This window comes from Hordeum vulgare, chromosome 7H (assembly GCF_904849725.1).
Source record: "Hordeum vulgare subsp. vulgare chromosome 7H, MorexV3_pseudomolecules_assembly, whole genome shotgun sequence".
Taxonomy (NCBI): domain Eukaryota; kingdom Viridiplantae; phylum Streptophyta; class Magnoliopsida; order Poales; family Poaceae; genus Hordeum; species Hordeum vulgare.
In genome coordinates, this window is record NC_058524.1 from 536,502,247 (window position 1) to 536,524,657 (window position 22,411).

General features: G+C 43.2%; 1 protein-coding gene across 1 annotated transcript; it reads left to right on the forward strand.

Moving 5' to 3' along the window:
* The first annotated feature begins 13,653 nt into the window (after nt 1–13,653).
* On the forward strand, nt 13,654–22,171 carry LOC123409699 (CDPK-related kinase 3). The gene is made up of 11 exons (XM_045102562.1): nt 13,654–14,627; nt 16,994–17,124; nt 17,360–17,401; nt 17,488–17,596; nt 17,773–17,851; nt 19,379–19,675; nt 19,844–19,953; nt 20,366–20,470; nt 20,819–20,881; nt 21,495–21,662; nt 21,783–22,171. The coding sequence occupies exons 1-11, from the start codon at nt 13,998–14,000 to the stop codon at nt 21,918–21,920; spliced, it is 1,872 nt and encodes a 623-aa protein (XP_044958497.1). The 5' UTR covers nt 13,654–13,997; the 3' UTR covers nt 21,921–22,171.
* The last annotated feature ends 240 nt before the right edge of the window (nt 22,172–22,411 follow it).

The window sequence follows — 22,411 nt, forward strand, 5'->3', positions numbered from 1 at the left end:
CATGTGCTAGTCCTCGTAATTCGTCTACTCATAATGTTGCTACCTCGTGTGATGAATTACTTTCCTTGCCTTGTTGCTCTAACATTGAAGCTTACACTTCCTCTAGTACTTGCATTGATACTAACCATGCAGAGGAAATCAAAGAGCTCAAGGCCCAAGTCACTTCTTTGAAGAAAGACTTGGAACAGTGTCATGAAGGGATGCCCACACTCAACAACGTCCTGTGTGAGCAAACATCTCCGAATGACAAAAATGAGTTTGGAGTAAACTCAAACAAGAACAAGAGAGGCCTAGAACAAGTCAAGAATTCAGTCAAAATCATTTGCTTCAAGTGCAAAGTTAAAGGGCACCATGTTAGATCTTGCCCTCTGAAGACGAAGTCTCAAAGTCACAAGCAACAAGGGAAGCGGCCACAAACTCAATCACATATTCAACTACAAGTTGAAGGAAGGCCTCTTCCCAATAAGACCCAAGCCAACACTCCCCAAGGTGAGAAATCAACTGGGAAGAAAACAAAGGGTAGATGTTGCTACTTATGTCGTGAGAAGGGTCACGTCGCTTCGTCTTGCACGAAAGGTAACTTATCCAACCCAATCACTATTGATGATATCTATTCCCTTGGGAAGGATAAGGTTGGCAATGTGTTTGCCAAGTTTGTTGGTACTCAAAATGGTGTCAAGAAAAGAACCATTTGGGTTGCCAAGCCTATTGTGATTAACCTCTTAGGACCCAACGTAGTTGGGGACCAACAAACTGAAACTTGATCAATAGGTGACTATGGAGGACATTAGAGACTTGGATACATAATGAAGAATTAAGGGGTCTTCATCATTCATATTATCTCAAGCCAAGTCATTTGGATTATCGAGTTTCTATCTTATATCCAATGTGCCTCCTTACGGTAACTTATACTTAAACTGTTTACATTGTTAGGTGCTTGCCCCTTTGCATGTTGTGGTTTTGTACCTTGCATGCGGTTGTATATGTTGTGCTTCCAACTTGCTTATCTTGAGTAATCGAGTATGTGTATGTTGGTTTGCACATCATGTACATGTGAGTCTTGTATTGAGCCTATTTGCATCTTGTCTGTATTTTTGTTGGCTCTTGTGAGAGATTAATGGACTATCCCATTGTGGGGGAGTGATGTGCTTTGCACACCTCACAATCCTATAAATGTGTATACATGGGGAATACCACTTAGTTTTGATGCTTCAAGATTATCTAGTGTTTATGTGGTATGTCTTACTCATGAGAAATTCAAATTCTATATGGTCCATTAAGTATCTCTTGTTGGTTTTAATTTGCCACTTGTTAATGTTATTGGTTTATCACATTATGGGGGAGTAATATGCTATGTGCATATTAAAAACCTAGAAAATGTGTACATTTGACGTATTGCCACTTAGCGTTGATATTGTAAACTATCTTGTTCCTAGGTGGCATGCTAGCTCTACAAGTGTCATTTGCTTGCGTTTTATGGGTAAAGATGATCTTGGATGTATTTGTGATCTACCAATGAGTATCATTTCAAAAAATACTTCTTGTCCTTGACAATTGGTATTCCCATCATATGATTGGAATTGATAATCATCTTTACATTGGATTATGTGTTTCGTTTGTCTTTCTTGCCTCTTATGAATCTATTTTTAACATGTCTAGTGTGGTTATAGATATAGAGAAAGTGATGATCCCATTGTGTGCGTTTTGTATTCAAATGCAAATTCTATATAATGCACGTCCCTTGGGGGAGCTATCCTATTCCCTTTAAAAACACCCTCTTTATTCACCCATCATAAAATCATTTGATCCCCATCAAGTGTGTGTTCATGGGAGGCAAGTCTTGCTCTTTATGATGCTTTGTGTCATCATGAAAATTTGTAGAGGGTTTTGTTTGTTGGAACCTAGCTCTCTCTTAGAAACTAGATACCTCTGTTTGTTTTCCTTCAAATGGTTTCTTGTTGCCTTCTATTTGACATGTGTCAATGGATATCTCATTCCTTGATGTATCTTTTAATTGATATCTTTCAAGTGATAGTTCTTTTGTTTTAGGATCTTATTGTCACTTGATATCTTGTCTTTTGATGACTTATCAACCTTGTGTTGAGTTGATTCTTGAGATTCTTGAGCATGCATATCTAGCTACTATATACAACTTCTTTTGCTTGCTTTCCTCCTTTGACCCAATATATAAGGGAAACTCCACCCTCTCATAAATTGGCTAAAGTGTGCATGAAATTCAAATTCATATCTATATGCACATATGTGTGTGGAGTTTGTCCTATGTATTGCTGGTTTTCTAACTCTTTGGTCCCAATGAGTTTGGGCACCATTTTGTTTGTTTTGTTGTTCCAGGAACAACTGGAGATGCATTGGATGCTCGGCTCACCTATAAGGAAGATGTTGAGACCATGTGATTATTGGAGCCAAGTTAGGATGATCAAAGAACAACTATCTACTACATCAATCCAATGTTGTCTCGGTAACAAGTATCCACTTCATGCATTCTTTTCTTGCAAAGGACCCAACCTGTCTTTTCTTTTCCAGGTTGCATCATGGCATGAATCTCTTGATTTGTTCTCGTAGTACATATTTGCTTTCTCAAAGCATCCGAACGATGATGTCTTACTGCTAGTTGGGATGTCTTTGATGTTCGTATGTTGGAAGTTCATATTATACAATAAGAAAACATTAGGTCATGTGCTATGCTTCCAAGCAAAAGATCTCATTGATATATTTATGACTTCCCCTTTTGGATATCTAGTGTTCTTCCTTCTTGTAACCATTTCGTGTGTACATCCTTCTTTGTGTATATATATATCATCATGATTGTCTTCTACTTAGAATCTTGGTCACATGAGAGAAGTTACATCTCTAATTGATATCCTCTTTTCTTTCACGTCCACCGCTGCATTTCCTTTTTCGGTTTTGGTGGCAACGTGAAAGGATTTGTTTTGAGTGCGTATCTTATTTTCCTACATCTTGGTGCACTCTTTGGCCGTGAAGATTATTTTTCCTCATGCTTGTCTTGATGAGGGTTTTTGCCATTTTCAATTAGTATCCCTCCTCTTGACAAGATTCTTACTTCCTATCTTCACAATGGGGTGTCACAAGCGTTGGTTCTTATTTTGTTTATTAGTAAGCTTGTGAACCCATTTTCTAGTATGTGTGTGTGGGAATGATATGTCTTGCACTTTGTATCTCATATTCATCAAGACTATGTTGATGAGCAATGCTCATACTTATCTTAAGTCTTCTCAAGTGCTTTGCCATGACTCACACACATTACTTTGGTTGAGCTTATTCTTAAGTTGCTTCCTTTACATGTTGCTCAACCATTAGTTTTGTGCAATTGATATGCCTATTGTCTCATCTATCTTCTTGCACTCGTTGTGTGTGTCTATTAATTCTGGGGGATCAACGATCCTATTTTGTGCACCTGCGTCAAATACAAAAATCTCATATTAGTGCACAAATCATGGGGAGCTTCTCTAGTTTTTTATAAAGCACTATGTTGCCTCTATCATAATATCTTTTATTCATATGGTTCGAAGGACCATATGATTGTTTGTTCCATCTGGAATTCTTTGATTGCTTGCCTCCATCTTTGTATGTCTTTGTGGCATACGATCCTTTTATTTGCAATCTTTGGGTCCTCAATGTAGTTTGTTTTCCTCCAACTACTTATCATTGTATTTGTGTATTTTTTTGCACTCATTTGCTGAGAAGTACACACTTTTTGGAGGACCACCTACTATCTTGGCTTTCTAAACTTGTCGTCCATTTTGGCAATCAATGCCAATGGGGGAGAAGTTTAGAGAGTTTACAGTTTACTTTGGATATGTTTAGAGGGTTTTGCTTTTATTGCGTAAGCATTTACATCTTGCACACATGCATTATTACCTTGTATGTGTGCGCGTGGTTATGCTTATCTCCTTATATAAACTCTCTTGAAGTGGTTGTCTTCAATTACCAAAATGGGGGAGATTGTTAGAGCATATATCTCCATATGTGGTTTTGGTAATTGATGACAACTCCTATGGACTAATGGTTGCTTTAAGTTATATTTATGGGACTTGTCCATAGACACTTCTTGAAGTCCATCTGTTGGGTTCAAGGAGTTTATATGATGACCAAGATGTTATCCAAGGTATTATCCAAAGAATGGTCATAGAAACACTAGGTTGATCAAGATCTCAGACAAAGAGTAAATCAAGATGATCAACACACAAAGCGTACAAGATGTACCAAGAGGGATCAAGTGATCCCATGGTATGGTAAGCATTGTCCATTACGTGTTTGTGTACTAACCCATTTGTGAGACTCCTATGTGGGGGTTAGGTGTGCTTCCATTGGGCTTGCGTCAAAAGGAAGATCTCATACAACCCATGAAGGATGACGTCAAGTGGTGATCGTCATCAAGATTGTGGTGTGCAAGTTCAAGCGGATCAGCACGAATATATCATTGAAACTATTGTCAATGATCATGTGCTGACAAGGACAACCTCATGTGCTAACAAGGACAAGATCAAGATAAGCATTCCTGAGCACTACATGCTTGATTCTTGTGGATGTACACATGGTGGACAGGACAAGATCAAGATAAACATTCTTGAGAACTTCATGCTTGATTCTTGTGGATGTTCACATGGTGGACAAATGAAGATGAATACATAAGCTAGGCTTTCCGCATTGTGTATGGGAAAGCTACTTGAAGACTTCATCATGTCTTGCTTTCAACTTGAGCCAAGAAGGAACAACAACATCAAGCTCAGGTGAAAAGGCTAACTCAAAGGTATCCGTTCCTTTGACGTTAGTTGTGCGGAGTGATGATCGCCGAATAAAAGTATACACTCAAGTATGGATCATCAGTACTATTTTATGATCCTTGAGTCCTTAGGGATCCCGCACTATTAAGAGGGGATCACAGGTTTTGCGATGAACTTGCTCAAACTACATCATCACTTTCTGCTCAGACCACATCTCCACTGCTTTGCTGCTATCTGTAAACAGAACCAGTGCCTCGGACATCCGACTTCCTCCGGACGTCCGAGGGCCGGACGACCGACTACCTCGGAAATCCGGAATCCTATACCAGAGAAATCAGAGCCATTTAACTCGGACTTCCGGCTCCCTCCGGACGTCCAAGGCCCGGATGTCCGGCCAAGTCCCGGAAATCCGGAAGCCTGCACCAGTAGAAGTTGAGTTCTATATCTCGGTAATCCGACTCCCTCCGGACGCCCGAGGGCCGGACGTCCGGCCAGGCTCCGGAAATCCGGAGGTCAACACCAGTAGAATGTGTGCACTATATCTCGGAAATCTGGCTTCCTCCGGATGCCCGACCACCGGATGTCCGACACTCATCGGAAATCCGGAAGCCACCACCAGTAGAACTTGTGCTGTATAACACGGACTTCCGGGCCACTCCGGACGTCCGTATATTGATGAATTCAAATATGTTCAGGCACACCTACAGGCCTCGGACGACCGACCCCTGTCGGACGTCCGGTCGCTGTTTAATTCAAAATAGTTTCAGTCGTATCTACAGGCCTCGGACGACCGACCCCTGTCGGACGTCCGACCCCTCGCGGACGTCCGGACTTCCGACAACTGTCGGACGTCCGGACCGTGTGTGACTTAAAGTGTCCCCAACGGCTCTTTTTCTCTCCCCACTATAAATACCCCCCTCCCACTTCGTGAGAGGGTTGCCCAACACAGCCTTATCCTCATAAGAACACATTTCCACCTCACACACATTTGCTCACTCCAAATCTTAGATCCCAAGAGCATTTGTGAACCCCTTTGAGAGTTGTTCCAATCAAAAGATAGATCTTCTCCCTCTCCTGCTCTCAACCCAAGCTATTTGTGATTTGAGCAAGATTTGAGCATTCCCCGTGATCTTGTTACTCTTGGAGGTTGGAGACTCCTAGGCGGTAGGAGTTCTTCAGAGAGGAATCAATTCGTGTGATTTCCCCCGGAAAAGTTTGTGAGGGTTTGGAAGCCACCTCAAAGGCTTACCACTAGTGGTTGAGAAACGCCTTCGTGGTGTTATCTCAAAGGGAGAATAGGGTGAGCCTTCGTGGCGTTGGTGTGCCTTCGTGGTAACATCCACCTCTCTAACGGTGACTAGCTTCCCTCCAAGGAAGTGAACATCGGGATACATCTTCGTCTCAGTGACCTTGGTTATCCTTAACCCTAACTCCTTACTTGTGGTTTACTTGTGTTATTTGAGCATACATACATTGCATATTGCTTGTGCTCATTATATTGTGTTGGCCATTTCTTGTACAAGATTAATCATTCATGCATACCCTCTATATTCACACGTACATACTTGCAGCCCTTGATATATCGTGTGATATAGTGTGATCTAGTATCTTGTGTTGTTCACCTACTTGTCGTGTGATATAGCTCAAGTAAGTTTGTGTAACTTACTTGTGCTTGTTAGTAACTGCATTGTGTCCATCTTAGTAGATCGTGTTGTTGATACACGTTGCAGTGCCTAGTGCATTTAGGATTTGTGCTTGACAAGTACCCTCTTAGTTTATTTCCGCATCAGGTTCAAGCCAAATCTGAAGAAGTTTTTAAATAGCATATTCACCCCCCCTCTAGGCGTCATCGAGGTCTTTTCACCTAGTGACAAGCATTAAGCATGGCAAAGTAGTAGCATCATCAATCTTAGAACATAGTGGATACTAGGGATCAATCCCCATCAAAACTAACTCGATTACATGATAGATCTCATCCAACCCATCACCGTCCAGCAAGCCTACGATGAGATTACTCACGAACGGTGAAGAGCATCATGGAATTGGCGATGAAGGAAGGTTGGTGATGACGATGGCGACGATCTCCCCTCTCCGGAGCCCAGAACGGACTCCAGATCTACCCTCCAGAGGAAGAACAGGTGGTGGCGGCGCCTCTGTATCGTAAAACGCGGTGAACTCTCCTCCTTGATTTTTTTGGACGAAAGGGACTAAATAGAGCTGGAGTTGGAGGCGGCGGAGCCCTGAGGGCCCCACAAGCCTGCTAGGCGCGGCCAGGGGGGCCCGCGCCTGGTGGGCTTGTGGGCTCATCGCTCCACTCCTCCGGTTGATTGTTGGGCCAGTATTTTTTATATATTCCACAAAAAATCCTCGTAAATTTCCAGGTCATTCCGAGAACTTTTATTTCTGTGCAAAAACAACACCATGGCAATTCTGCTGAAAACAACGTTAGTCCGGGTTAGTTCCATTGAAATCATGCAAATTAGAGTCCAAAATAAGGGCAAAAGAGTTTGGAAAAGTAGATACGACGGAGACGTATCAGGCACCTCGGGACTGGCTTTGGGGATGGGACCTCAACCCGCTGCAAGCTCGGCCCATGTCATCAACACCGAGCACATTAACCAGCTAAGTCACTTTCATGCTCAACTTTAAAAAAAATGTGTGGTTCAACCAAGCATTATATTTGTGTTAAACAAAAAGGTTGTTTGTTAAAAACACTTCCTTTTCTCATGTTAAGTAGGGGCTCTTAAATATATATGCGTCGTTTTACAATAAATGTTTTTTTCTTGATCGTTGCAAAGTCTTTTTCTATCGCTCCTTTCTCAACTCGAGTGTGTTGTCAATAGCTGGATAGCCTGGTTTCTCTCTAAAGCCCCTCGGGTTTAGTTTTCCAAACTCGCATGAGAAGCACTCCGCCTTCGGGATAGGAGGTTCAAGCCGAGGGCTGACCCTCTTGAAGTCTTGAGATCGGATGTGTCATGTTAAAGCACGACGGAAGCACAAACTAATTTTAAGACCAATTTTCGAATTGGCACCAAAAAACTTGATTTATTTAGACATAAAGTTTTTACATGATTTTTTGGTTTTCCAAGCTTATGACACGTTTAACCTATTTTATGTTTTCTTTCAGGAGGCAAGACATCCTCTTGTTCAAGGTGTTCTGTTTGGTGGTTCTGCTCAGAAAATCTCTTCCGACCCGCAGTTCGACATATTTCCTGCCAAGCTACACCTTGGCGTTGTCAAAACATACACAACAGATGAACTAGTTTCCGAGGAGATACGATCCTAGGGTCGACCATGTTGCCCAACCCAAGTCTCGGGGGCTACCAGTTATACAACTCATCAGAGAATAAAATACACCAATCAGAAAATCCACAAAAATTAGCTCACAGCCGAGGCAGTGCACCACCTCGTAAGCAGGTCAACATAAAGCTCGGATGCAAGTAGCTACCTACATAGAGGGAAAATCCGGTGTTGGAGCTCAGGTGCAAAAAGATACCTCAGAAGCAGTCTGACATAAAGCTCGGAAGCAAGTGGTTAGTTCCATAGAGGGCAAATCCGGCGTTGGAGATCGGTTGCAAAAAGATACCTCGGATGCAATCTTGTGTGGGAGCTCGGATACAAGTGGACATCACCACATGTGAAACACTTCAAACCCAAGGTGTGGCATAAAAATTACAAGGCATTAATAAAGGCTGATAACTTAAAGGGGCTCCTCGGTCGCCCGACGTGTGAACTCTTCAGATTCACCTCGGCGATCCTGGAGATCAAAGATGGGAAGATTTGTTGAACCAATTTTCAAGAACGACGACCGAAGATGAAGAACATTTCGGAAGAACCGAGGAGCAATCCCAACTTAAAGACGCGTCGTTGACCTATGCTCGGATCGGTCTTGAGGCTAAGTAACACATACTCCTGGGAAATAGGGAAATCAACGGTGGCCGAACTGATGCTGGCCAAACATAAATGGGGAGAAGAACTCGCACCGCAAGCCAACGACTTTGGGCATGAGAAGCTGCTAAGAATAAAGACTAGGGCATTGGAGGCCAGTTCGGGGGCTACCGAGAGAGTCCGGGATTAAGGGGTCCTCGTACCGCCGACCTATCTTTACGAGTCGGACTCGTAGATCGCTCTATAGCTATCGTTGAGCAGTCAGACTATAAGACGACGTCATGTTCAAGATGGAAACTTTCGAAGTCTTGGTGTGTGCTCCAAGTCAAGATTATAATATCGACATGTTTATTCCTAGATATAACCGACCATGTGTATCCCTAGGTACCCCTGTTGTCTATATAAACCAGAGGGTTTTAGTTCATAGAGAACACAACAAAGCCATCATCTAGGGTTTAGTCCAACATACGATCTCGAGGTAGATCTATTATGTACTCGATACTTCATCATCAATATAAACAAGAGCATGGCGTAAGGTTTTACCTCCATCAAGAGGGCCCCAACCTGGGTAAATAATGTTCATGTGTTCTCCTGTTACCCATTGATCTAAGATCCACAGCTCGGGATCCCCTACTCTAGATCTCCCGATTTTGACAACGGCACCTTCTTCACCACAACGTCGGCCTCCTTGTGCACTTCTTTCATGCTATTGAAGTTAGAGCACACCTCCATTGTGTCCCCAAACTCCGAGGTCACCGAGCGAGCACCTGGAGAAGAATGCCCTCCATCCATGCCCCAGGGGAAAGGGTTAGGGTTGGGGTTGGAGTTCATGATGAGGGAGAGTTGGTGTGGGTAATGTGGGTAAATATAGCAGCGTTCGACCGGTAGGAATGAATGTTGACCTCTGAACTGCATGTTGTTGATAATGCAGATGGACAAGGGCAAGGAGGTGGTGCCACCATTGGAGAAGGGCAAGGAGGTCGTGTCGCCATTGGTGGACGTGTCGGTGCAGCAGCATCCTAACGCCAAGCGAACAAACTAGGGCACTACCATGAAGAGGCAGGACCGACCCACTTCTACAAGGTGGTCTTTTCTCTTAAGCTGGAGGTTGTGCCCTTGCCTCGGGACTTCATCAAACACTTCCCCGCCATGCCTACAGAGTTCAGTCTGTAGACGAACATCGCTTGCTCATGGAGGGTCACGGTGAAGGTGATCGACGACAGGGTCGCCCTTGATCAGGGTTGGGCCACCTTCATCGTCGTTCACCAGGTCTCTATTGGGTACATGCTGCCTTTCAAGTTGCTCACCCCAAACACTATGAAGGTGTCTTCAATGACGACAACGTGGAGATGGTCACCAAGTGCAAGAAGCATGACGACGCCTTCGTCGTGAGCGCGTAAATGAGCTCTGGTTCCTAGTTCCGTCTTGGCTATAGGTTTAAAACTATGTTATGTGTTGTCGTTTCATTTCAAACTTGTCGTACTATGTTAAACGTATCGTACCATGTGTTGCAGTTTTGATGTGTTCTTAACTTTGTTTTTATTTCTCTAACTATGTGCCTCTGCTAACCTCATCACATCGAGGAGGAGGTTACCACGTTATTGTCTTGGATGTAACCAAACAATCGAACTTGTGTTTTTTTCTTAAACCATGCCACAACTAAACAACCCGCCTTCCGTTTCAGCCCATGCAGGCTAGACGGGATGTAGACAATCAATCAGCATGCAGATGTTAATTTTTTACGTGTGCATATTCAGTAAGGCCCAACTGAAACAAATATGCAAAGTGTTCAAAAAAAAATACACGTAACCAAACAAGTCCTATGTGTTTTTCTTTAGTCTGGCCTGCCCGAGATAATCATGTAGCTCTATCATTGATCTCTCGTTTCTTTCATGATGAATTGTTCGACTCAGCTACCGGACCTCACATCGTTTCACTGTTTCACGGTACACAGACAGGGACGATTCTAGGGGGGGCTAGACCCCCCTAACAAATTGAGTTTTCTACTAGGATAATGGTTGTTGTGGCCAAAAAATTTCACTTCATATGAACTTTGCCCCCTCCATGAACAAACTTACCCCCTCCCTCTCAATGCTTCCATACCGGCTCCGTCCCCGTACACAGGACAGCAATGGCTCAAGTCACTGACGACCCGGAGGAGTGAAAACAGGCTCTCCCCGAAAGATGCACCCGGCTGTTTCTTGGGAGCTTGGGTCGCCTCGACCCGTCTCTATACACGGGGAAATTGACCGAGCCCGTCCGGTCCCGCGGTGCAGAATCTCCTCCCGATCGCTCGGTTTCAGGCCATCATATCGCGCGCACCGGACATGGCAGGTCCCGGCTCCGCACCCGCCAGATTCCGCTAAAAATAGGAGGAGATCCGGTGACAGCTCCGGCGCGCCGCGGCCGTACCAGCCTCTTCCTCATCCGGCCATGGCCTCGTCCTAACCAGGGATGGTTACGGCACTGTGGGCATCTTAACGTCCGGGTACACATACCCACTGCTTAATCGGGCGTGCATGACATGTCATAGTCCCACGGATATCCTGGCTAGGCCATGTTGCACTCAGCATTCCTCGGCAATCCATCCGGACGCAACGGCACAACGGGTTAAAGTCGCTTCGATCCATCTGTAGATTCGATTCGACAGATACATTGCTAGCGACGGTTCGGCACTGCTAGCTTTGTCTGCACCCTTCTGGCGCACGTACGTTGTCTCTTTGCCTAAAACGGAGTCGGTTTTAGCCACCCGGTTTTTGGCGCTAAATAAATTTCCACACTAAACAGCCGTGCTCGATCGTCGATCGATCGTGTGCGGCTTTGCTTTTTCAAGAGGAGAGCAAAGAAAAGAAATGGTCAGGCGCCGCACGACCATGTCCAGACACGTACTGCTCCGTCTTCGCGGTTGAACTCTTCTTTCGTCGTGGAATATGGCATCGTTCCCATTATTCCATGATAATAATCAAGGCTCAGGGGCGCTCTAATTTCTTGTGTACATGGCATGGCAGACGGCCAGCTTTGTCAAGGCCCGGGAGAAAATTAAAACGACACGATCACACGATTGTTCATCGAAAAAACTACCGTATTTATACTTCTCGTGTTATGTTTGACACGAAAGAGTCAGACAAGGTGGCCTTTGATCGGTACGGCCGAGCTGGAAGTGTCAACACGGTTTGCATCCGAGACACGCCAACACACAATTGTCGCGTGGACACCGCAACCTAAAAAGGCAGCCAATGGATCAAAATTCAAAAAGAGACACACTCGCTTCCGCCGGTCAAATCCTAACAGCAATTTGCTCGGGACTTTGAGTGCCAGGTGGGGATGCTAACATGCTTCGAAGGAGAAGTTTACAACAACCATCTGACCGTTCTTGGATGATAAGTACTCCAGCCGTTCGGAAAATGGGTAAATCATCGACTTAAAAGGAAAAAAGGAAAAGAAAAAGGAAAATGGGCAAACTATCACCTGATTTACTACTCGCCCCGTCTGATATTACAAATGTTTGTTTGGCTCTTCACGGCTTCCGACGATGATTTATATTGGGATTGCTTCTTCCCATGATATACAATGAGTAGTAAATAAAATATAGTTTATGTTGAATCTTGTAATATTAACATGCTATTGTAAATATCGATAAATCTTCTATATATTTGGTCAAAGTTAACAAAGTTCAACATAACTTTGTTTTTTGCAACGAAAAAAGTTTGACTTAATTCAATGTCAATATGCACTATTTTAACATGGAAATAATATATAATAAAAAGGTAACTGCTGTAATGTTACTTTTACAAGTTCAGTCCACACGCTTTCACCAATATTAGAAGGGTGTTGCATCATGGAGGTTGTTGGGTAAACTCACTTTGTTTCAAAATAGAAAGTGTATTTTCTTTAAAAGTCATACATTTTATGTATCATTTAATTACATAAACTCTACCCATTGCAGCAGCTATAATCACAAATCGATGTCATGGCTGGCTTGTTGGAGTGATTCCTACGTCTGTTCACAATGCCCTTGTAATGGTGATTGCCATCGTTGTCTGTCTTCTCATGACTAGGGATGTAGGCGGGCATCTCGCATAAGCCCACATAAATATAATGTTAGTTTAAACTAAACTAAATCTAACTAAAAGAATTATAACTAAGCTAAGATATTTTTGCTTTGAAGCGGGGCTGATCGGACACCGCTCTACATCCCTACTCACGACAGAAGATGCATGCAATGACTCCATTCTTGTTTGGAGGTTTTATCCACAAATTTTGAACTACATCTACATGTCAATCGGTTGCATTAACGCGCAGCAGCACGTGACCTTCGTTAAAAAGTTGTGGCCTCTCAATGAAATCCGCAACCAGCTCGGAACCAAATTGTAAATCCTGCAACAAACATCAACATATGCAAGCAAAAAAAAAACACACCCTACATTGAACCCACCCTGCAAAAAAAAAAAGAACATTGGTAATCCATGAAGAAAAAAATACTCTACCATATATGACTGTAAACATTTATGTGGGAGCATTATTGGGCCGACATGAATGTTAGCTTTTCGTTTTTCAAACTTCCAATCAATCAGACAAACGAAAACAAAAGCAGCGCAAAGAAAGAAAAGATGACCTAAAAACCAGGAAGGCAACACTAAAATCCATTAAAAGCGGCCTGCTTGAATCACCCACTCCTACACTGAAAACGGGCAGGTCTCGCGCTGTGATGAAACGGGTACAAGTGGACAACGGTGGCACCAACTGCCCTCACCCTCACACGGCCACCGTCGCATCGCACGCAACACCAAACGCCCCCACCACCCCGGCCCCACCTGTCACTCACCCCGCATTTACTACCGCCACCTCCTCGCTTGCCTTTCCCGTCCGCCTCCTTTCGAATTTTCCACGCACGGCCGCGGTACGCCGATGACGGGCGGGGCCCCCGCCCGGACGCGGCCCCACGGACCAGAAAGGCGCCGCGCTTGAATTTCCTCCTCCCCGTACGAGCGGGCGAGCGAGCGAGGGGAGATCTCACTTTCTCCCTCGCGCCCGGCCTTTTTACGTTCCGCCCCCTGGCGGGGAGCCGGGTTCGCAGTCGCCTCCCTCGCTCGCCTCTCCCGGCTGTTACCCGAGGGGCGAGGAGAGAGAAACGCGACGCCATTTTCCCTCTCTCGCTCCTCCCCTCCCCCTCTTCGTCCCCACATTTCCGCCTTCGCGACGAGGGCGACGACCCGCGCCCCCTCATCCCGCGCGCGCCGGTGCGGCCGTGTCCGGGCTAGCTAGCGAGCTCGCCGGGCCCCAAACCCTAACCCTAGCCCGAGCGGTCCTCCGCCTCCGGCAGGCCGAGGCGGGGGCCCGGCCATGGGGCAGTGCTACGGCAAGGGCGCGTCCTCGCGCGGCGCCGCCGGGGAGGACGACTTCGGGGTCGTGGCGGAGACGCACTCGCCGCCCCCGGCCAACGGCGCTGCGCCGCAGACGCCGCCGCCGCGGCACCCCGCGCCGGCCGCCTCGGCCGGGATCCCGAGGCGCCGCAAGTCCGGATCGACCACGCCCGTGCACCAGACGCCCGGGGTCGCCTGGCCCAGCCCGTACCCCGCGGGGGGCACCAGCCCGCTGCCGGCCGGGGTGTCGCCCTCGCCCGCCAGGTCCACGCCCAGGCGCTTCTTCAAGCGCCCCTTCCCGCCGCCCTCACCCGCCAAGCACATCAAGGCCACGCTCGCCAAGAGGCTGGGCGGAGGGAAGCCCAAGGAGGGGCCGATACCGGAGGAAGGCGGGGTTGCTGCCGGCCCTGGCCCTGGGGCCGTCGCGGATGGGGCGGAAGCGGAAAGGCCATTGGATAAGACGTTCGGATTCGGGAAAAACTTCGGGGCCAAATACGAGCTCGGGAAGGAGGTGGGGAGGGGCCATTTCGGGCACACCTGCTCGGCCGTCGTGAAGAAGGGCGAGTACAAGGGCCAGACCGTCGCCGTCAAGATCATCTCCAAAGCTAAGGTGAGGGACCTGTGGTGCTATACTGATCTCAATCTTCATCTCTGGGATTCTTTTTCCTTTCAAATTTAATCCGTTTCCGTTGCCGTAACCGCCATGCATTTCGTGCCATTGCGTAGCTAGTAAGGGAAATATATCGTACCCGTTGATGATCTGAATGATCGAGATTGAATGATAGGAGCACCTTGGTGATTCCTTTTTTACTCTCTAAATTTTAGGATCACTCTTAGATTTCTCACCGAGTCTTGCGCGAATGGGAATATGGGAAATTTACGTACTTGTCTAATTGATGTGGTTATAGGCTCACGTGCAATTTATAGACTAAACTAATGCTTCACCTGTTGGGTTGAGGATTTTGACTCTTAATAAAGTAGGATTATATCAGAGAAATTAAATATTATACCATAACATTCTTACTAAAAATTTCTACAGTTACATGGAATGGAGGGAGTATATAGTTAGATTTAGGATGGTTGAAGATTGTTTATATTTAATTGTTTCTTTGTGGTATGAATTAAGGTTTTTGATGGTTTAAGGTGGGTTTCAATTCTAGCTAAAATTTATCCGACTCTTAATTCGATGTAATGTGGATGCACGTACAAGCTTTAGGCGTTAGGCTAGTACAGTGTTATTGGCGGCCTACCCTATTCTTGCTAACGATAAATGTTATTCTAACCAATCAGCAGTACACATCCTAACCTACCTTGTCACCTCTCCTTTTTGTTTATACTTAATTAATGAAAAAAGACAGACCAAGTGCTAGAAGCTCCCACACCAGGTGGTGTCTTGGGTAGGATTATACGGTTCAAGCCTTACCCCTGCACAATGCAATGCAGAGAGACCCAGTGCTAGAAGCTCCCACACCAGGTGGGGTCTTGGGAAGGGTTATACTGGGCAAGCCTTACCCCTGCACAATGCAATGCAGATAGGCCGCGTCGAACCCAGGACTTCTTGGCACAAGTGGGGAGTACTTCACCACTGCGCCAGTCCTGTCCTTCGTTTATACTTAATTAATGCCTGTAGATTTTGAGGTGGATTTTGCAACACTCAGGGAAAGCTGACATTATTGACCTAGTCGCCGAAGTCAATCATCTGAAGAATACAAGAGCTGCCATTGCAACCCTGTCGGTACTGTTAGTTTTGATCACTGTGTTGGAAACATCAGGCCTTTTTGCCATTTGCAATCAGCAAGATAGATATCTATCAAGTGAAGAAAGATCCAAGGAGGCTATGATCCTAAAGTTTATTAGGCGAAAAGACACTGGAGGGCGGCACTGCTCAATTGAACAGTATCAGAAAGAATGATCTACGTTGTCCTGTAGGTGGCATCAACTGTCAGGGACTTCATACATCAGGCATGGCATACCCATGATCTGAAGCCTTGATTGGTCCAGTCGCTAGAAAAATAACAGATGGTTAATGTGTCTTCTTAGAACATCAGAGATGTTGTTAGCCAATGCCTAATTGTTTGGTGGTTTTTATTGGTCTGCCTGTGGGATCAGAATGTACTGTTGTGCACTGTTGGGCTGCTTTACTTTTAGACTTCTAGATTTAGACGATGCATTCATGTTTTCAGAAAACACATGTTGTTATTTAATACATTCTGTACGTTTGCTGGCCAAACAATGATGTTTGGTAAACATGGCCTGACTGGCAGACTGTGTTGTACCCCAATAGCTGGCATCTTGTTATACTAACTTATTAGGATTTTGCCTTGGGCCTGGAGGCATTGGTGTAAGCCGCGATGATTAATCATATCATTAATTTGGCCACCCATGTTTAACAGAGCTCTGACATGCCTAAAACATCCTTCTGGTGTTCCATCTCTAACATTTGATCCATGCTTAGTCTGGTTTCTAAAATAATTATGAAGATCTTATTGAGAAACTACAGTTCTATATAAAATGAAGAGAGTAAACGCTGAGGGCAGTAAGTAGCACAATTTGAAAATAAATCTGACTGTACGATGGTTTATTTATTCCCTCTCGTTTTATGACTATATGCAATGATGCATGTAGCCCTTCGAAAATACCACCGTAAATCTCGTACAGTTACTAGCACTTTTGGAAAATAATCGCAGATATTCTTAATAGTAGAAGACAACCATGCAACTGTAAAAAGTATTTCCCGGTCAGCTCCTCGTTTGGATATGCGTCGCAATTTTTGTATCTCTTAAAATTTGGTTATGCAGATGACTTGATTTTCTTTTCTTTGCATGGATGATCTGATTCACGAGATCTTATGGGTTTCACCTCTAGCCTACCCCAACTTATTTGGGACTAAAGGCTTTGTTGTTGTTGTTGTTGTTGTATGGATGATTTGAATAGCACTACTTAACAAATTAAGCAATTTTCTTTTGTGGTTGACAGATGACAACAGCCATATCCATCGAAGATGTCCGTAGGGAAGTGAAGATTTTGAAAGCTCTATCAGGTCACAACAATCTTGTCAAATTCTATGATGCATGTGAGGATGCCCTCAATGTCTACATTGTCATGGAGTATGTTTTTATGTCCTTTTTATATGCCATTTTAATTGCTTATAATTTGTTGTCCTCTAATACATAAGAGATTTCAGATTCTTCTCACATGTCTGAAAAACACTTTCTCGTGTGTGTACTTAATGACTATTTTATCTATCTTTGGATTTACTATCATTATAAATAAACATTATTTATGGCATCTTTTGTAACGTGTCCCAGGCAGTATTTTTCTCATATTGTTTCCCTTTAACAGATTATGTGAGGGTGGAGAATTGCTAGACAGAATATTAGCCAGGTATCTTTTGCAATTTCTTCATCCACTGTAAACTAGCAATATCTTTTATTAATACTTACCAAAGATGTAAACTTGAACTATTGAAGAGGTGGGAGATACACAGAAGAAGATGCTAAAGCAATCGTTGTACAGATTTTGAGCGTAGTGGCCTTTTGTCATCTTCAGGGAGTAGTGCATCGTGATTTGAAGCCAGAGGTACCCTTTGAAGTCTTAAAACTATTTTCTGTGTATTTTATGGATTCCTTCTCTGCCATCTTATTCCATTGCACTCTATTGTTCTTTCTTCCAAGGGACGTTTATTATGTTTGTAGCCTCCAAATCCTGTAAAACAATAAACCACCTGTGATGACATAGTTATTTTCATTGCACAGAACTTCCTTTTCACAACAAGAGATGAAAATGCGCCGATGAAGTTGATTGATTTTGGTCTCTCTGATTTCATTAGACCAGGTATAGTAAACTGAGTTTCATCTTTATACGCACTAAAATGTGTTACAAGCTTATTAATTATTATTGATATGTTTGCCAAGGGATCGTCAGCTTGATCAAGCAAATCCCATTTCCTGTTCTATTTGTTTCTTTTTTATTGGATATCTCTCCTTCCTGCTTAATTGCTTATTATAAAAAGAAAGAGCACATGAAGCAACTTAGCAAAGAAACACCAGGAGCGATTTGTTGTGCTAGTTTGGCCGTTTTGCTTGAATGATTCGACATGCCTACCATGGTAAATATCAGTATATCTCTTAGTATATTATGAACTATTGACCTGGTATTTCTGATGAAGCCAAAAATTCCCATCCATTGCAACTTGACAGTCAACTTGTTATATGACATCCAGAAAACTAATGTTCTTGAATAAGTGAAGCTACTCTATTCAAAGCTCACTGTGTGAGTAACCCTCATAGTGCAACTTTACCGTCAATTTTAAACCGCTTCCTTGTAAAATGTTTCGATTAAAACTGGTATTCATCACATTGCAGTCACTGAGTCACATCTGCCTCCAGCTAATGTGAGCATAAATGCTGAATTTTACTTATGTTAAGATGAACTCTCTTCAGGAACTGACAATCTATTTGGTAAAACCAACATTCTTGTTTCCCCACTCGCCACATTGTACGTTGTAGTTACATTTGCATGATTTCTATGTGTCAGCCAGACATCACAAGACAATATGCTAAAACTGAAATAATTGCAAAGGTCTTTCGAAGGAACATCATAGATGTAGAGGATGGTCTCTTAACCTTACATTTTTATGTCGGCTTTCTACCTCTCACAGGATAAATGAACAAGATTTTCATCTCCATCTGTTCACATCCTTTCTGCCTTATATTTATCTAGTATATTCTAAGATGAGTATCTTGATTGCGATAGAAATGAACAGTATGATTGCGCAGATATAATGTCCTTTTACCTTTGTCTGTGTATTTTGACTCGCCGAACTGGTTTGCATTGCCAGTTTGATCTCATAACTTATCTGTTAATTAGTTAAAATATGAACTGAAAAAGTGATCATGTCGATAATTCAGTAAAATTAAGACTTGGTGTCTTGAAGTTGCAGTAATAAAGATAGTAACTTGACGACCTGTGTCAAGAAAAATGGTACTTTGTCATTTGCTGCAGCTTGATGATTGGCGTGAAATAACAATAAAGTGAAAAATGATTGAATATCTGTATCTAATTTTTTTTACGTGTGACTTGTGCATGGTTTTGGGTTATATTAGAACATTTGGTTATGGTCATATTGTGGTCGCTACCTCCAATCTGCATATGATGATACAATTCACCCAATGCTTATAGCTTGACATAGCTGTTGTCCTGTTGATGTTCCAGTGGGAACCTCTTTCATGTTTTGGTATATGCTAGCATATATATTTTCAGGAAACAGTGCTTGGAATGAACTTTGTGCTAATTTTCCGCCTAAATGCTGCTTCATATTTATTTAGCTTACCAGATACTCTTTCGTGTTATATAATGCAGATGAAAGGCTCAATGATATTGTTGGAAGTGCATATTATGTTGCCCCAGAGGTTCTACACAGATCATACAGTATGGAAGCAGACATTTGGAGTATAGGTGTCATAACATACATTCTGCTCTGTGGTAGTCGGCCATTTTGGGCACGCACAGAATCTGGAATCTTCAGATCTGTATTGAGAGCTGATCCCAACCTTGATGATTCACCATGGCCTTCAGTGTCAGCTGAAGCTAAGGATTTTGTGAAAAGATTTCTTAACAAGGATTACCGCAAAAGAATGACAGCTGTCCAGGCATTGAGTAAGTTGTCAGAATTACTTATTAAGTATTGTTGTGTGATGTCACAGTACTCATTTTGTGTTTTCTTTGTGAAGCCTTTTTCCGTAGTCTATTTTATGAAAAAAATAACTGTATGTATAGTATTGATACTGAGACCGTAATACAAACATATTTTGTCTTTTTCTGCAGCTCACCCTTGGTTGCGGGATGACCAAAGACAGATCCCCCTGGACATTCTTGTCTACAGATTAATTAAGCAGTACCTTCGTGCCACTCCTCTTAAACGTTTGGCGCTAAAGGTACACTATTGACTCCCATGACATTATGTTTGTTTCCAGGCGTTCTTTTGATGTTTTATCGATCTTACTGATAGTGACACGCTAAATGTGCATGGGTGGGGTAGACCATCTTTGTCCAAGCAGGATCTCTTTCCTGTTTTGATATATGCCGAATATGCTAACCAAGCTCTTTGCCAATACAATGAATTTTATCTTTCATTTTACTATTTAGGATAGCATGGTTGTTCTTATGGAGGTGTTTTGAATGATACTTCTATTCGTCATGGTGTTGCCTAGACATCTTTTCCCAATCTTCCCCATGGAACTCTTTTATATGAGTTTATAGCAGAGTTGTGGTGTAACGTAGACCATAACCAGAACATTTGCTCTTATTGACAATCAGAAGGTTCTAACAGTTAGCTCTTTACCTCAGGCATTATCGAAGGCTTTAAAGGACGACGAACTCTTGTATCTTAGGCTACAGTTTGATCTGCTTGAACCTAGAGATGGAGTTGTGTCACTTGACAACTTTCGGACGGTGAGATGCTCTTACTGATTTTGAAATTCATTGTATTTATTTTTGGTAGACTTTTACGCATCTGAAATTCAGACATTGCAATCGTTTACCATCACTGTAACAATATGGTTTAGTGATACATGAGTGATGGTGGTGCTAGATTTGTATCTGAGTACTTCAGTGCGATGTTTTGCACTTATTATCATTCAGAGTTCAATTCTAAGAAAACTATCTTGGTGCTTGTAAAAACCATGAGTGGGTGAAGAAATGTGGAGAACTTATATTGGTGTCAGATGAAATGCAAGATAAATTATCTTAATGTGTACTTATGACAACCTTTTAATCATAGCGTTTCATGATCTTATCCAGGCTTTAACGCGGTATCTAACTGATGCAATGAAGGAATCAAGAATTCTTGAGTTTTTGCATGCGGTAAGGATCTTTATTTACTGTCTGTAAGCAATGGATGGTTTTCTCTTTGGTTACTTTGGCGCTGCTACTAATATCATTATTAATCTGTTGCCCGTGTTGGAAACTTTGAATTAAGACATGCCAAATTATCATAAAACATACTTGTCCAACTAACATAGTTGGTGCTTCTATAGAGGGTTAATTTGGTTTTCACCGCATTTGAAATTCAGTACCTTCGTACTAGTTATGTATGTTATCTGTATTTTGGAGTTTGACAGCAAGGGGAGTTCTTGATCACCCTGGGCTGGTGTGAATTAATTGATTCCCTTTGACATCTTACATGTAGACACGGGTTGCCTTTTCAGTACCGATCATAATTCTAGTCATACTTTGATTAATTTTTCTGGATAGCATGAATTATGCAACCGTTCAGTCAACATGTCTGTTTACTATTCATATTACTGGACAAATTCCATTTGTTAATACAATTTTGAAAGCCATGCGTTAATACCTGATGTAGTTGTTTCTGGTTGAGCTTCTTTTCCAAATTTTATTTTGTTTGTTTTTGTTTTCCCTGTTATAACATTGTGTAATTAGTAGTCGAAGTTGCTGACCTTGTTCTTGTTTCTCTCAGTTGGAACCACTTGCATACAGGAGTATGGATTTTGAAGAATTCTGTGCCGCAGCTATCAGCCCTTACCAGCTCGAGGCTCTGGACAGATGGGAGGAGATTGCTGGAACAGCTTTTCAGCACTTTGAACAGGAGGGCAACCGAGTCATATCAGTCGAGGAGTTGGCACAGGTATGTAGGGTGACAGTAATTTAAACAGCATTTGTCTCAGCCGGGCTTGGGAGCGTAGGATAGGGCTTTTGGGTAGTCGTGGCGCGCAATAGCTAACCTGGCCTCCCCGTTTGTACGCAGGAACTAAATCTTGCTCCGACTCATTATTCCATCGTGCAAGATTGGATCAGAAAAACGGATGGCAAGCTAAACTTTCTTGGGTTTACCAAATTTTTACATGGTGTTACAATACGGGGTGCAAACACAAGACGACATTAAGTAACCGTGGACCAAAGAAAATGTATCTGGTTCTAATTTTACCGTTGCTCATTATATGGCTCCCCTGATTTTGCTGTTGCCCCACCCCTGCTTCTTCTGTCTTGTGGTTAATGATCATTCTTCTTCCTTTTTGTGATGTTGTCGGTTGTTGTCACCATAGCTCTTGTAGAGAGAATACATGTAAAAATCTTTTGTAATGAAGGCGATCGGATGGTTTGTTCGAGAAATATAGTGTTCAAATGTTTTCCCAAGCCCCCATAACTCGTCGCTTGGTATCAATGCAGAGCTACAGCTGATCCGTAGCGCTCAGCTTAATAACATTTTAAGAACCTGTAATCCCCAGAAATGCAGTGCTCCTCCGGAAGAATGTGGGGTCTGCATTTTTCAGGCTCTGTTCGTTTCCGCTGCATCATCCAGAAGCTTCTGAACCTCTATTTTCTCTCTGAATTTCCGTTGTGTCGATGAACTGGTGGAGGTCAGTTTCGTATGCT